Source organism: Perca flavescens, chromosome 15 (genome assembly GCF_004354835.1).
Source record: "Perca flavescens isolate YP-PL-M2 chromosome 15, PFLA_1.0, whole genome shotgun sequence".
Taxonomy (NCBI): domain Eukaryota; kingdom Metazoa; phylum Chordata; class Actinopteri; order Perciformes; family Percidae; genus Perca; species Perca flavescens.
This window is the reverse complement of record NC_041345.1, coordinates 396,347-412,601: the sequence shown is the minus strand read 5'-3', so window position 1 is coordinate 412,601 and position 16,255 is coordinate 396,347. Positions and strand designations below refer to the sequence as shown.

The 16,255-nt window shown below is 50.7% G+C and overlaps 1 protein-coding gene across 1 annotated transcript in view; it reads right to left on the bottom strand.

The window, feature by feature from the left end:
* The window catches only part of taok2a (TAO kinase 2a), a 40,016-nt gene that overhangs the window by 13,807 nt on the left and 9,954 nt on the right, over positions 1–16,255 (bottom strand). Inside the window, 6 exon segments of the mRNA XM_028600516.1 lie at positions 261–470; positions 1,824–1,934; positions 3,533–3,662; positions 4,546–4,639; positions 13,583–13,674; positions 15,979–16,092. Of these exon segments, the coding sequence (XP_028456317.1) occupies positions 261–470; positions 1,824–1,934; positions 3,533–3,662; positions 4,546–4,639; positions 13,583–13,674; positions 15,979–16,092 (751 nt within the window).

Sequence of the window (16,255 nt, the reverse complement as noted above, 5' to 3'; positions counted from 1 at the left end):
CTCTTTAAAGATCCATCTGGCGAGTTTTATAAATTGATATCTGAGTATTCAAATGAGAAAAATCTATTTCTTGAAACCCAGCCGTATAAAAAGGTTAAATGTATCAAACTTCATATTATTCTACAAACAATAACAAACATGAAGCAAAAGCAACAGTTTGATTTCACAGATCAGGTTCCACATATTCAGAGCTGAGTGAACCTCTCCATGCAATATGTATGTATGTATGTATATATATATATATATATATATAATTTTACCGTGGGTCGGTGGATGATGGAGCTGTTGGAGGTGACGGTGTGCTCGCCCTCCTGCATCATGGCCATCTCGCTGCTGCTGTCGTCGGATGCGTCGGCCAGACTGTTGACCGAGCTGCTCTGAGAACTGGCTGAGATGGACATACTGGGCACCGACTGGGAGCTCTCCATGCTGTTCACTGTGCCGGTCCGCATCAGGTACTGCTCCACCTCCTGACACACACACACACACACACACACACACACACACACACACACACACACACACACACACACACACACACACTTACATGTATGTAGTATGTCAAAAATAAAAGCTCCTACATCAATAAACTGTTGGAGACAGATTTTATGATTTATTTCCCTTCATTTTATACTCTTCCTCTCTTTATGGTCTTAGGATCTGTCAATTTTCCTCTTCTCTCTTTCTCCCTTCATTTCCTACTCCCTCAGTCCATACATCTGACTTCATCTTCCCTCCTCCTCTTCCTCCCCCCCCTGCTCACCTCCTCTTTCCCTCCCCCCCCCTCACCTCCTCCCACCCCCCACCTCCTCTTCATCCCCTCCCTCAGACACCTCTTCCCGTTCTGCTGCGTCTCCTGGAAGAGGATCTTCTTCTTCTTCTTGGGTACTGCAGGTTGTCCAGCTCTTTAACCTCCCTCACCTCCTCCCCCTCCTCTTCCTCCCACCCTCCTCACCTCCTCTTCATCCCCTCCCTCAGACACGGGGCCGTTCTGCTGCGTCTCCTGGAAGAGGATCTTCTTCATCTTCTTGTGGTACTGCAGGTTGTCCAGCTCTTTAACCTCCCTCACCTCCTCCCCCTCCTCTTCCTCCCACCCTCCTCACCTCCTCTTCATCCCCTCCCTCAGACACGGGGCCGTTCTGCTGCGTCTCCTGGAAGAGGATCTTCTTCATCTTGCGGTACTGCAGGTTGTCCAGCTCTTTAACCTCCCTCACCTCCTCCCCCTCCTCTTCCTCCCACCCTCCTCACCTCCTCTTCATCCCCTCCCTCAGACACGGGGCCGTTCTGCTGCGTCTCCTGGAAGAGGATCTTCTTCATCTTCTTGGGTACTGCAGGTTGTCCAGCTCTTTAACCTCCCTCACCTCCTCCCCCTCCTCTTCCTCCCACCCTCCTCACCTCCTCTTCATCCCCTCCCTCAGACACGGGGCCGTTCTGCTCCTGTCTCCTGGAAGAGGATCTTCTTCATCTTGCGGTACTGCAGGTTGTCCAGCTCTTTAACCTCCCTCACCTCCTCCCCCTCCTCTTCCTCCCACCCTCCTCCTCCTCCTCTTCATCCCCTCCCTCAGACACAGGGCCGTTCTGCTGCGTCTCCTGGAAGAGGATCTTCTTCATCTTCTTGTACTGCAGGTTGTCCAGCTCTTTAACACCTCCTCCCCCTCCTCTTCTCCCACCCTCCTCACCTCCTCTTCATCCCTCCCTCAGACACGGGCCGTTCTGCTGCGTCTCCTGGAAGAGGATCTTCTTCATCTTCTTGGTACTGCAGGTTGTCCAGCTCTTTAACCTCCTCACCTCCTCCCCTCCCCTCTTCCTCCCACCCTCCTCACCTCCTCTTCATCCCCTCCCTCAGACACGGGGCCGTTCTGCTGCGTCTCCTGGAAGAGGATCTTCTTCATCTTGCGGTACTGCAGGTTGTCCAGCTCTTTAACCTCCCTCACCTCCTCCCCCTCCTCTTCCTCCCACCCTCCTCACCTCCTCTTCATCCCCTCCCTCAGACAGGGGCCGCGTTCTGGAGGGAAGAGGATCTTCTTCATCTTGGGTACTGCAGGTTGTCCAGCTCTCTAACCTCGGAGGTCCTCTTCCTCCCAGGTCCAGAGGGGAGGGAGAGAAGAACCGAGGTGGAGGGGGGGAGGGAGGAGGAGAGGAGGAGAGGGAGGGAGGAAGAGAGGGAGGGAGGAAGAGAGGGAGGAAGAGAGGGAGGGAGGAAGAGAGGGAGGGAGGGAGAGAGGGAGGGAGGGAGGAGGGAGGGAGGAAGAGAGGGAGGGAGAGAGGGAGGGAGGAAGAGAGGGAGGAGGAAGAGAGGAGGGAGGGAGAGGGAGGGAGGAGAGGGAGGGAGGGAGGGGAGGGAGGGAGGAAGAGAGGAGAGAGGAGAGAGGGAGGGAGGAAGAGGGGAGGAGGTAGGGAGGGAGGAAGAGAGGGAGGAGGGGAGGAGGAGGGAGGAGAGGGAGGGAGGAGAGAGGAGGGAGGAAGAGAGAGAGAGGGAGGGAGGGAGGGAGGAAGAGAGGGAGGGAGGAAGAGAGGGAGGGAAGTAGGGAGGGAGGAAGAGAGGGAGGGGGGTAGGGGGAGGGAGGGAGAGAGGGAGGGAGGAAGAGAGGGAGAGAGGGAGGGAGGGAGGGAGGAAGAGAGGGAGGGAGGAAGAGAGGGAGGGAAGTAGGGAGGGAGGAAGAGAGGGAGGGAGGTAGGGAGGGAGGAAGAGAGGGAGGGAGGTAGGGAGGGAGGGAGGGAGGAAGAGAGGGAGGAGGGAGGGAAAGAGGAAGGGAGAGAGGGAGGGAGGGAGAGAGGGAGGGAAAGAGGAAGGGAGAGAGGGAGGGAGAGAGGAAGGGAGGGAGGGAGGGAGAGAGGTAGAGAGGGAGGGAGGTAGATCGGGAGGGAGAGAGGGAGGGAGGGAGGGAGGGAAAGAGGAAGGGAGAGAGGGAGGGAGAGAGGGAGGGAGGAAGAGAAGGAGGGAGAGAGGGAGGGAGAGAAGGGAGAGAGGGAGGGAGGGAGAGAAGGAGGAAGGGAGAGAGGAAGGGAGGAAGAGAGGGAGGGAGGGAGAGAAGGAGGAAGGGAGATTGGGAGGGAGGGAGGGAGGAAGAGAGGGAGGGAGGGAGAGAGGAAGAGAAGGAGGGAGGGAGGGAGAGAGAGAGGGAGGTAGAGAGAGAGGGAGGGAGGAAGGGAGAGAGGAAGGGAGAGAGGGAGGGAGGGAGAGAAGGAGGAAGGGAGGGAGGGAGGGAGAGAAGGAGAGAGGGAGGAAGGTAGAGAGGGAGGGAGGAAGGGAGGGAGGGAGGTAGGAAGGGAAAGAGGGAGGGAGAGAAGGAGGAAGGGAGGGAGGGAGGGAGAGAAGGAGGAAGGGAGAGAGGGAGGGAGGGAGGGAGAGAAGGAGGAAGGGAGAGAGGGAGGGAGAGAAGGAGGAAGGGAGGGAGGGAGGGAGAGAAGGAGGAAGGGAGAGAGGGAGGGAGAGAAGGAGGAAGGGAGGGAGGGAGGGAGAGAAGGAGGAAGGGAGAGAGGGAGGGAGAGAAGGAGGAAGGAAAGAGACAATACAAGAGCATTACAGCACTGCCAAGGACCTTAACGTTAGGTGAGATGAAGCTGGGTGAGATCTCACGTTGAGCAGCACGTCCGAGGTAGGTCGGTCCTGGGGAATCTTCTGTAGGCAAGAGTCAACAAAGTTGCGGAAGGAATCAGACCTGCAGAGAGATAAAGGATGATGTCAAATATATCATTTTTTAAGAGCAAAAGCTGGAAAAGAGGAGATTAAAAGCAAAGGATAGAGAGAGAGGACTACTGTGGTTACATATTAGGGGCTGAACGGTACATGTATTCGTATTGAACCGAAACGGTACAAGCGTCTCGGTTCGGTGCATGAATTCACACGGAGAATACACGGTATAAAAGATAAATAAAACCTGTGTGCAAATTAATTAATGTAATGCGGAACTACGGTTACATACGCAGGTTCTTTAGGGAGACCTAATCTGCAGCCCCGCCTTAGCTCTGAACCTGTGATTGGCTTCTATTCATGTTTGTTTTGCTTTTCCCTCCATCGTACCGAACAGAGATGTCTGAACGAACCGTGACTTCTGTGTACCGTTACACCCCATTACATACTACGCTTATGTTTAGTTTGATTTCACATCCATTATCCCAACATGAAGAATTTAACATGAAGATAATAAATGTTGTTTTCTTTTTACCACAACGTCTCAAGTTTTGTAAACTGATTCATCAGTTGATGATAAAACAGGTAAACTAGTGTGATGTCAGCGTGTTAAATGTGAAGATGTTCTAGTTTCTTCTCTCCTCTGGGACAGGAAACTCAAGATCTTTGAGGTGTGATGTCATCTTGGGCTTTTTGGGAAACACTGATCCACATTTTAGAGACAGAACTACTCATCCAATCATCCAGAAGATAATCTACACATTAATCGACGATAAACAAATAATCGTTAGTTGCAGCCCTAAGAAACCTACACGACTGACACAGATAACTTACATAACTTATTTACTAAAGAAACATATGATTATGAATTAAAGATCAAGCAAAGAACGGAGGAGTGGAGATGTTCTCACCAGTGGTTGGACTGGAGGATGGGGCTTTCATTCTGAGCGATGTGATATAAGGCACTCATAGCGTTCATGTTGAACAGCGGGGGCTTCCTCTCCGCTGTGGACAGAAAGAGCACAACGTCAAAACAAATAATCTCATGTCTACATGTCTCCACGTCTCTCATGTCTCTCATGTCTCCACGTCTCCACGTCTCTCATGTCTCTCATGTCTCTCACATCTCCCATGTCTCTCATGTCTACATGTCTCCACATCTCTCACGTCTCTCATGTCTACATGTCTCCACGTCTCTCACGTCTCTCATGTCTCCACGTCTCCACGTCTCTCATGTCTCTCATGTCTCTCATGTCTCCACGTCTCTCACATCTCCCATGTCTCTCATGTCTACATGTCTCCACATCTCTCACGTCTCTCTCTCGTCTCCACGTCTCTCATGTCTCTCATGTCTCCACGTCTCTCATGTCTCTCATGTCTCCATGTCTCCATGTCTCATGTCTCCCATGTCTCTCATGTCTCCACATCTCTCCATCTCTCATGTCTCTCTCATGTCTCTCATGTCTCCACATCTCCCATGTCTCTCTCTCATGTCTCATCCTCATGTCTCCATGTCTCTCACGTCTCCCATGTCTCATGTCTACATGTCTCCATGTCTCTCACGTCTCTCTGTCTCCATCTCCACCTCTCATGTCTCTCACGTCTCCATGTCTCTCACGTCTCTCATGTCTCTCATGTCTCTCACGTCTCTCACGTCTACATGTCTCTCACGTCTCTCATGTCTCTCACGTCTCTCATGTCTACATGTCTCCATGTCTCTCTCTCATGTCTCTCATGTCTCCACGTCTCTCATCTCTCATGTCTCTCATGTCTCCATGTCTCCATGTCTCCACGTCTCTCATGTCTCTCATGTCTCCCATCTCTCATCTCTCATGTCTCTCATGTCTCATGTCTCCACATCTCTCATGTCTCTCATCTCTCCACGTCTCTCATGTCTCTCTCATGTCTCTCATGTCTCTCATGTCTCCACATCTCTCATGTCTCTCATGTCTCTCATGTCTCCATGTCTCTCATGTCTCTCTCTCTCTCTCATGTCTCTCATGTCTCTCATGTCTCCCATGTCTCTCATGTCTCTCATGTCTCCCATGTCTCTCACGTCTCTCTCTCGTCTCCACGTCTCTCATGTCTACATGTCTCCACGTCTCTCACGTCTCTCATGTCTCCATGTCTCTCATGTCTCTCATGTCTCTCATGTCTCTCACGTCTCTCATGTCTCCATGTCTCTCATGTCTCTCTCCACGTCTCTCATGTCTCCACGTCTCTCATGTCTACATGTCTCTCATGTCTCTCACGTCTCTCATGTCTACATGTCTCTCACGTCTCTCATGTCTACATGTCTCCACGTCTCTCACGTCTCCATGTCTCTCATCTCTCATGTCTCCACGTCTCTCACGTCTCTCATGTCTCTCGTCTCTCACGTCTCTCATGTCTGCATGTCTCTCATGTCTCTCCCGTCTCTCCATCTCTCCGTCTCTCATGTCTCTCATGTCTCCACGTCTCTCATGTCTCTCATGTCTCCATGTCTCTCACGTCTCTCATGTCTACATGTCTCTCATGTCTCTCATGTCTACATGTCTCCACGTCTCTCACGTCTCTCATGTCTACATGTCTCTCACGTCTCTCATGTCTCTCATGTCTCTCATGTCTCCACGTCTCTCATGTCTCCTCTCATGTCTCTCCATGTCTCTCATGTCTCACATGTCTCCACGTCTCTCACGTCTCTCACGTCTCTCATGTCTCCACGTCTCTCATGTCTCCATGTCTACATGTCTCCACGTCTCTCACGTCTCATCTCCATGTCTCTCCGTCTCTCATGTCTCTCATGTCTCTCTCATGTCTCTCATGTCTCTCATGTCTCTCATGTCTCACATCTCATGTCTCCATGTCTCTCATGTCTCTCATGTCTCTCATGTCTCATGTGTCTCATCTCTCGTCTCTCATGTCTCCACATGTCTCCATGTCTCTCACGTCTCTCATGTCTCTCTCCGTCTCTCATGTCTCACATGTCTCCATGTCTCTCACGTCTCATGTCTCTCCCATGTCTCTCTCTCATGTCTCCATGTCTCTCATGTCTCCGTCTCTCATGTCTCTCTCTCATGTCTCATGTCTCTCATGTCTCTCATGTCTCTCCGTCTCTCATGTCTACATGTCTCATCTCTCATGTCTCTCATGTCTCATGTCTCCATGTCTCTCATGTCTCTCCGTCTCTCATGTCTCTCATGTCTCCACGTCTCTCATGTCTCATGTCTCTCCGTCTCTCCCACGTCTCTGTCTCTCATGTCTCTCATCTCTCATGTCTCTCACGTCTCATGTCTCACGTCTCTCATGTCTCCACGTCTCTCATGTCTACATGTCTACATGTCTCCACGTCTCTCACGTCTCTCATGTCTCTCATCTCTCACGTCTCTCATGTCTCTCTCTCTCCGTCTCTCATGTCTCTCATGTCTCTCACGTCTCTCACGTCTACATGTCTCTCACGTCTCTCATGTCTCTCACGTCTCTCATGTCTACATGTCTCCACGTCTCTCATGTCTCTCACGTCTCTCATGTCTCCACGTCTCTCACGTCTCTCGTCTCTCATGTCTCCACGTCTCTCATGTCTCTCATGTCTCCACGTCTCTCATGTCTCCACGTCTCTCATGTCTCCACGTCTCTCATGTCTCCCTCTCTCTCCCATCTCTCCCGTCTCTCATGTCTCTCATGTCTCTCATGTCTCTCTCCACGTCTCTCACGTCTCTCTCTCATGTCTCCCGTCTCTCATGTCTCTCATGTCTCTAATGTCTCCACGTCTCTCCACGTCTCCATCTCTCATGTCTCATGTCTCTCATGTCTCATCTCTCATGTCTCTCATGTCTCTCATGTCTCCACGTCTCTCATCTCCATCTCTCTCATGTCTCTCATGTCTCCACGTCTCTCTCTCCACGTCTCTCATGTCTCCATGTCTCTCATGTCTCCACGTCTCTCATGTCTACATGTCTCCACGTCTCTCACGTCTCTCATGTCTCCACGTCTCTCATGTCTACATGTCTCTCATGTCTCTCACGTCTCTCATCATGTCTACATGTCTCTCACGTCTCTCATGTCTCTCATGTCTCCACGTCTCTCATGTCTCCACGTCTCTCATGTCTCCCGTCTCTCATGTCTCCGTCTCTCTATGTCTCTCATGTCTACATGTCTCTCATCTAACGTCTCCACGTCTCTCATGTCTCCACGTCTCTCTCTCCCGTCTCTCTAATCTCCGTCTCTCACGTCTCTCATGTCTCCACATCTCGTCTCCATGTCTCTCATGTCTCTCATGTCTCCCTCTCTCCACGTCTCTCATGTCTCCCACGTCTCACGTCTCCCGTCTCTCATGTCTCACGTCTCATGTCTCCACGTCTGTCATGTCTCCCGTCTCTCATGTCTCCCGTCTCTCATGTCTCCACGTCTCTCATGTCTCCAACGTCTCCCGTCTCATGTCTCACGTCTCTCATGTCTCCGTCTCTAACGTCTCTCCACGTCTCATGTCTCCACGTCATCTCCGTCTCTCACGTCTCCAACGTCTCCCGTCTCTCATGTCTCCCGTCTCTCATGTCTCCACGTCTCTCACGTCTCCACGTCTCTCATGTCTCCACATGTCTGTCTCCCACGTCTCTCATGTCTCCCACGTATCTAACGTCTCCACGTCTCTCATGTCTCATTCTCTCATGTCTCCCGTCTCTAACGTCTCCACGTCTCTCATGTCCACGTCTCTCATGTCTCCGTCTCTCATGTCTCCCATGTCTCACGTCTCATGTCTCCACGTCTCTCATGTCTCCACGTCTCTCATGTCTCCCACGTCTCTCATGTCTCCCGTCTCTCATGTCTCCATGTCTCTCCGTCTCTCATGTCTCTCATGTCTACGTCTCTCATGTCTCCACGTCTCTCATGTCTCCCGTCTCTCATGTCTCCCGTCTCTCATGTCTCCACGTCTCTCATGTCTCTCACGTCTCTCATGTCTCCACGTCTCTCACGTCTCTCATGTCTCCACGTCTCTCATGTCTCCACGTCTCTCATGTCTCCCGTCTCTCATCTCCTCGTATCTAACGTCTCTCATGTCTCCACGTCTCTCATGTCTCCACGTATCTAACGTCTCTCATGTCTCCACGTCTCTCATGTCTCTCTCATGTCTCCAACGTCTCTCATGTCTGCATGTCTCTCTCTCATGTCTCCCATTATCTAACGTCTCACGTCTCCACGTCTCTGTCTCCCGTCTCTCATGTCTCATCTCCACGTCTCTCACGTCGTCTCATGTCTCCGTATCTCATGTCTCCACGTCTCTAACGTCTCCCGTCTCTCATGTCTCTCCTATGTCTCGTCTCTCATGTCTCCACGTCTCTCATGTCTCCACGTCTCTCATGTCTCCTCAACGTCTCCCGTACTCATGTCTTGTCTAACGTCTCTCATGTCTCCACGTCTCTCATGTCTCCCACGTCTCTAACGTCTCCCGTCTCTCTCCATGTCTCTCATGTCTCCGTACGTCTCTCATGTCTCTCATGTCTCTCATGTCTCCCGTCTCCACGTCTCTCATGTCTCCATGTCTAACGTCTCTCTCGTCTCCAACGTATCTCATGTCTCCACGTCTCTCATGTCTCCGTCTCTAACGTCTCTCATGTCTCCACGTCTCTCATGTCTCCATGTCTCTCATGTCTCCCGCGTCTCTCATCTCACGTCTCCACTCCCGTCTCTCATGTCTCCACGTCTCTCATGTCTCCATGTCTCTAACGTCTCTCATGTCTCCACGTCTCTCTCATGTCTCCGTCTCTCATGTCTCCTCTCATGTCTCCACGTCTCTCATGTCTCCACGTCTCTCATGTCTCCCGTCTCTCATGTCTCCACGCCTCTCCGTCTCTCCCACGTCTCTCATGTCTCCACGTCTCCATGTCTCCACGTCTCTCATGTCTCCACGTATCTGTCGTCTCCACGTCTCTCATGTCTCCACGTCTCTCATGTCTCCACGTCTCTCCCGTCTCCATGTCTCCGTCTCTCATGTCTCCACGTCTCTCATGTCTCCACGTCTCTCTCCACGTCTCCTCTCGTCTCTCATGTCTCCATGTCTCCACGTCTCTCATGTCTCCACGTCTCTAATGTCTCCGTCTCCATGTCTCATGTCTCCACGTCTCGTCTCCACGTCTCCTCCACGTCTCTAACGTCTCTCATGTCTCCACGTCTCATGTCTCCACGTCTCTCATGTCTGCCACGTATCTAACGTCTCCACGTCTCTCATGTCTCCACGTCTCTCATGTCTCCACGTCTCTCATGTCTCCACGTCTCTAACGTCTCCACGTCTCTCATGTCTCCACGTCTCTCATGTCTCCACGTATCTAACGTCTCCACGTATCTCTCCACGTCTCTCATGTCTCCACTCTCATCCTCTCATGTCTCCTCCCGTCTCTCATGTCTCCACGTCTCTCATGTCTCCACGTATCTAACGTCTCCACGTATCTAACGTCTCCACGTCTCCATGTCTCCATGTCTCACGTATCTAACGTCTCTCATGTCTCCACGTCTCTCATGTCTCCACGTCTCTCATGTCTCCACGTCTCTCACGTCTCCACGTCTCTCATGTCTCCGTATCTCATGTCTCATCTCTCATGTCTCCACGTCTCTCATGTCTCCCGCGTATCTAACGTCTCCACGTCTCCCATGTCTCTGTCTCCCACGTCTCTCATGTCTCCACGTCTCCACGTCTAACGTCTCCACGTATCTAACGTCTCCACGTCTCTCTCCATGTCTCTCATGTCTCGCACGTATCTAACGTCTCTCATGTCTCCCGCTAACGTCCCACGTCTCATAACGTCTGCACGTATCTAACGTCTCCACGTATCTAACGTCTCCACGTCTCATGTCTCATGTCTCCTCCGTCTCTCATGTCTCCACGTCTCTATCTCGTCTCTCACGTCTCCACGTCTCTCATGTCTCCACGTCTCTCATGTCTCCACGTATCTAACGTCTCCACATGTCTGCACGTCTCTCATGTCTGCGTCTCTCTCTCATGTCTGCACGTCTCTCATGTCTGCGTCTCATCTCTGCACGTATCTAACGTCTGCGTCTCTCATGTCTCCACGTCTCCCATCTCCGTCGTCTCCACGTATCTAACGTCTCCACGTCTCTGTCTCCACGTCTCTCATGTCTCCACGTCTCTCATGTCTCTCATGTCTGTCCCTCCGTCTCTCATCTCGTCTCATGTCTCATGTCTCTGCGTCTCTAACGTCTCCACGTATCTCGTCTCCCGTCTCTGTCTCCACGTCTCTCATGTCTCCACGTCTCATCTCCAACGTCTCTCGTCTCATGTCTCTCGTCTCTCATGTCTGTCTCCATATCTAACGTCTCCGTCTCGTCTCTCTCCTCTCATGTCTCCACGTCTCTCATGTCTCCACGTATCTAACGTCTCTCACGTCTCCTCTCATCTCTCGTCTCTCATGTCTCCGTATCTATCTAACGTCTCTCACGTCTCCACGTCTCTAACGTCTCTCACGTCTCTCATGTCTCCCATGTCTCCATCTCTCATGTCTCCATGTCTAACGTCTCCACGTCTCGTCTCCATGTCTCTCATGTCTGCATCTAACGTCTCCACGTCTCTCATGTCTCCACGTCTCTCATGTCTCCACGTATCTAACGTCTCCACGTCTCTCATGTCTCCACGTATCTAACGTCTCCACGTATCTAACGTCTCCACGTATCTAACGTCTCTCATGTCTGCACGTCTCTCATGTCTGCACGTATCTAACGTCTGCACGTCTCTCATGTCTCCACGTCTCTGATGTCTCCACGTCTCTCATGTCTCCACGTATCTAACGTCTCTCACGTCTCTCACGTCTCCCATGTCTCCACGTCTCTCATGTCTCCACGTCTCTCATGTCTCCACGTATCTAACGTCTCTCATGTCTGCACGTCTCTCATGTCTCCACGTATCTAACGTCTCTCATGTCTGCACGTCTCTCATGTCTCCACGTCTCTCATGTCTCCACGTATCTAACGTCTCCACGTCTCTGTCTCCACGTCTCTCATGTCTCCACGTATCTAACGTCTCTCATGTCTGCACGTATCTAACGTCTCTCACGTCTCTGTCTCCACGTCTCTCATGTCTCCACGTCTCTCATGTCTCCACGTCTCTCATGTCTCCACGTATCTAACGTCTCTCATGTCTGCACGTATCTAACGTCTCTCACGTCTCCACGTCTCTCATGTCTCCACGTCTCTCATGTCTGCACGTATCTAACGTCTCTCACGTCTCCACGTCTCTCATGTCTCCACGTCTCTCATGTCTCCACGTATCTAACGTCTCTCACGTCTCCACGTCTCTACGTCTCTCATGTCTGCCACGTATCTAACGTCTCCACGTATCTAACGTCTCCACGTCTCTCATGTCTGCACGTATCTAACGTCTCCACGTCTCTCATGTCTCCACGTCTCTCATGTCTCCACGTATCTAACGTCTCCACGTCTCTCATGTCTCCACGTATCTAACGTCTCCACGTATCTAACGTCTCCACGTATCTAACGTCTCCACGTATCTAACGTCTCTCATGTCTGCACGTCTCTCATGTCTGCACGTATCTAACGTCTGCACGTCTCTCATGTCTCCACGTCTCTGATGTCTCCACGTCTCTCATGTCTCCACGTATCTAACGTCTCTCACGTCTCTCACGTCTCCACGTCTCTCATGTCTCCACGTCTCTCATGTCTCCACGTCTCTCATGTCTCCACGTATCTAACGTCTCTCATGTCTGCACGTCTCTCATGTCTCCACGTATCTAACGTCTCTCATGTCTGCACGTCTCTCATGTCTCCACGTCTCTCATGTCTCCACGTATCTAACGTCTCCACGTCTCTGTCTCCACGTCTCTCATGTCTCCACGTATCTAACGTCTCTCATGTCTGCACGTATCTAACGTCTCTGTCTCCACGTCTCTCATGTCTCCACGTATCTAACGTCTCATGTCTGCACGTATCTAACGTCTCTCACGTCTCTGTCTCCACGTCTCTCATGTCTCCACGTATCTAACGTCTCTCATGTCTCCACGTATCTAACGTCTCTCACGTCTCCACGTCTCCACGTCTCTCATGTCTCCACGTCTCTCATGTCTCCACGTATCTAACGTCTCTCACGTCTCCACGTCTCTCATGTCTCCACGTCTCTCATGTCTCCACGTATCTAACGTCTCTCATGTCTGCAAGTCTCTCATGTCTCCACGTATCTAACGTCTCTCACGTCTCTCATGTCTCCACGTCTCTCATGTCTCCACGTATCTAACGTCTCTCACGTCTCCACGTCTCTCATGTCTCCACGTCTCTCATGTCTCCACGTATCTAACGTCTCTCATGTCTGCAAGTCTCTCATGTCTCCACGTATCTAACGTCTCTCACGTCTCCACGTCTCTCATGTCTCCACGTATCTAACGTCTCTCATGTCTCCACGTCTCTCATGTCTGCACGTATCGAACGTCTCCACGTCTCTCATGTCTCCACGTCTCTCATGTCTCCACGTCTCTCATGTCTCCACGTATCTAACGTCTGCACGTATCTAACGTCTCCACGTATCTAACGTCTCCACGTATCTAACGTCTCCACGTATCTAACGTCTCCACGTCTCTCATGTCTGCACGTCTCTCATGTCTGCACGTATCTAACGTCTCCACGTCTCTCGTGTCTCCACGTCTCTCATGTCTCCACGTCTCTCATGTCTCCACGTCTCTCATGTCTCCACGTCTCTCATGTCATGTCTGTATGTATCTCATGATACACGCAGATTGTTTCATTCATCGCCGGCCAAATTGGCTAATAACTTTATAATGCTGCCCGCCAAAGGCCATTTTTACCCGCATTTAGCCGGTTACCTCGCAATATTTTAACAAAAGTATTTCAGAAGGAATGGAAGAAGAAAAGTATTGCGAGGGAACACAAAGTATTCCCCAGAAAGACTTGTGCGTGAGCCTCCAGGGCCTCCGTCGCTCTGAGAGGTTTTACCCAGCTCGATGGAGGTGATGCCCAGCGACCAGACGTCCACCTTGCCGTCATACTGGCCCTCGTCCATCGCCAGGATCACCTCTGGAGCCATCCTAAAAACACACAACCAACATTTAGGAATCTCAGTGATTTCATCCACCTTCCACACACACACACACGTTTAATTATTGGTAAGTATTAGAAACATTCACCCTCAATGACCCTGTTCACTCTACTGCTGTCTTCAGGTCTAATTTAACCCATTTTCTAAAAGTTCCTATGTCACAAATTTGGGTTTCTTTGAATCATAAAATAAAAAAAATAACGTGATTGGTTTCGTACAAACATTACTCTTCACAAGTTAAATAAATGATCCGTTCACTTCTTTCTTTGAATTTGGGCATATTATTTCATTTGATAGCATTTAAAAAATTATTCATGAAAGAACGTTGAAAAAAGTGACAAAAATTAGAGATGGTCCGATACCATTTTTTGCTTCCCGATACAAATTCAGATACCTGAACTTGTGTATCGCCCGATACAGAGTACCGATCCGATACCAGTGTGTCATATATTTTATTATGTTTTAACAGCTGTATACTATTATCCCTGTATGGATGTGATATGATTTCTATCTTTGTGAAACATGAACAAACACAAACAATGAACACCACAGAACTTTCTATTATTGTCCACATTGACAGTCAGTTATAACGGAAAAAGAACATAAATAATCTACTTTAACGTAGATTTTCTTTAGGGCTTTATTACGTGGTATCGCATCGGTGCATAAACTCCAGTACTTCCCGATACCGATACCAGCATTTTAGGCAGTATCGGAGTCGATACCGGTATCGGAACATCTCTAACAAAAATGTCCAAAAAGACGGCCAAATTTTGACCCAGAAAAATTAAGTTGCTCGGTTGACGAAAAGACATCACAAGGGTTAAATGCATCGAGTGTGTATGTGTGTCAGGAGCAAAACTTTTCAGAAAAAGCTTCAAAAACATGGAGAAAAACTGCCACAAAAACATCAAAAGGCGCAGAAAAAAAAAATAGTGACAAGAAAAACTGATAAAAAGGGACAGCAGAGTGAGGACCTGAAAACACTGGCTGAGTGAATGTAGTCAGTGAAGAAGTCAACACTCACCAGTCGGGAGAGGATAGAGGGAGAGGACTACTGACTGGAGGAGAGGATAGAGAGAGAGGTCTACTGACTGGAGGAGAGGACAGAGGGAGAGGACTACTGACTGGAGGAGAGGACAGAGGGAGAGGACTACTGACTGGAGGAGAGGATAGAGAGAGAGGTCTACTGACTGGAGGAGAGGATAGAGAGAGAGGTCTACTGACTGGAGGAGAGGATAGAGAGAGAGGTCTACTGACTGGAGGAGAGGATAGAGAGAGAGGTCTACTGACTGGAGGAGGAGAGGATAGAGAGAGAGGTCTACTGACTAGAGGAGGAGAGGATAGAGAGAGAGGTCTACTGACTGGAGGAGGAGAGGATAGAGAGAGGACTACTGACTGGAGGAGGAGAGGATAGAGAGAGAGGACTACTGACTGGAGGAGGAGGAGGAGGAGAGGATAGAGAGAGAGGTCTACTGACTGGAGGAGGAGGAGGAGAGGATAGACAGAGAAGTCTACTGACTGGAGGAGAGGATAGAGGGAGAGGACTACTGACTGGAAGAGAGGATAGAGAGAGAGGTCTACTGACTGGAGGAGAGGATAGAGGGAGAGGACTACTGACTGAAGGAGGAGGAGGAGAGGATAGAGAGAGAGGTCTACTGACTGGAGGAGAGGATAGAGGGAGAGGACTACTGACTGGAGGAGAAGATAGAGGGAGAGGACTACTGACTGGAGGAGAGGATAGAGAGAGAGGTCTACTGACTGGAGGAGAGGATAGAGGGAGAGGACTACTGACTGGAGGAGGAGGAGGAGAGGATAGAGAGAGAGGTCTACTGACTGGAGGAGAGGATAGAGGGAGAGGACTACTGACTGGAGGAGGAAGAGGAGAGGATAGAGAGAGAGGTCTACTGACTGGAGGAGGAGAGGATAGAGAGAGAGGTCTACTGACTGGAGGAGGAGAGGATAGAGAGAGAGGACTACTGACTGGAGGAGGAGAGGATAGAGAGAGAGGACTACTGACTGGAGGAGGAGGAGGAGAGGATAGAGAGAGAGGTCTACTGACTGGAGGAGGAGGAGAGGACTACTGACTGGAGGAGGAGGAGGAGAGGATAGAGAGAGAGGTCTACTGACTGGAGGAGGAGGAGGAGGAGAGGATAGAGAGAGAGGACTACTGACTGGAGGAGGAGGAGGAGAGGATAGAGAGAGAGGACTACTGACTGGAGGAGGAGGAGGAGGAGAGGATAGAGAGAGAGGACTACTGACTGGAGGAGGAGGAGGAGAAGTCAACACTCACCAGTAGGGAGTCCCCACGAAGGAATTGGCCGGAGCCACGATGGAGGCAGAGCCAAAGTCCCCCAGTTTGACCTGACCGGGCTCAGTCAGCAGGATGTTTCCTGCTTTCACATCCCTACAGACCATAATATCACATGTTAGGACACACACACACACACACACACACACAAGGATGTTTCCTGCTTTCACATCCCTACAGACCATATTATCACGTTAGGACACACACACACACACACAGCAGGATGTTTCCTGCTTTCACATCCCTACAGACCATAATA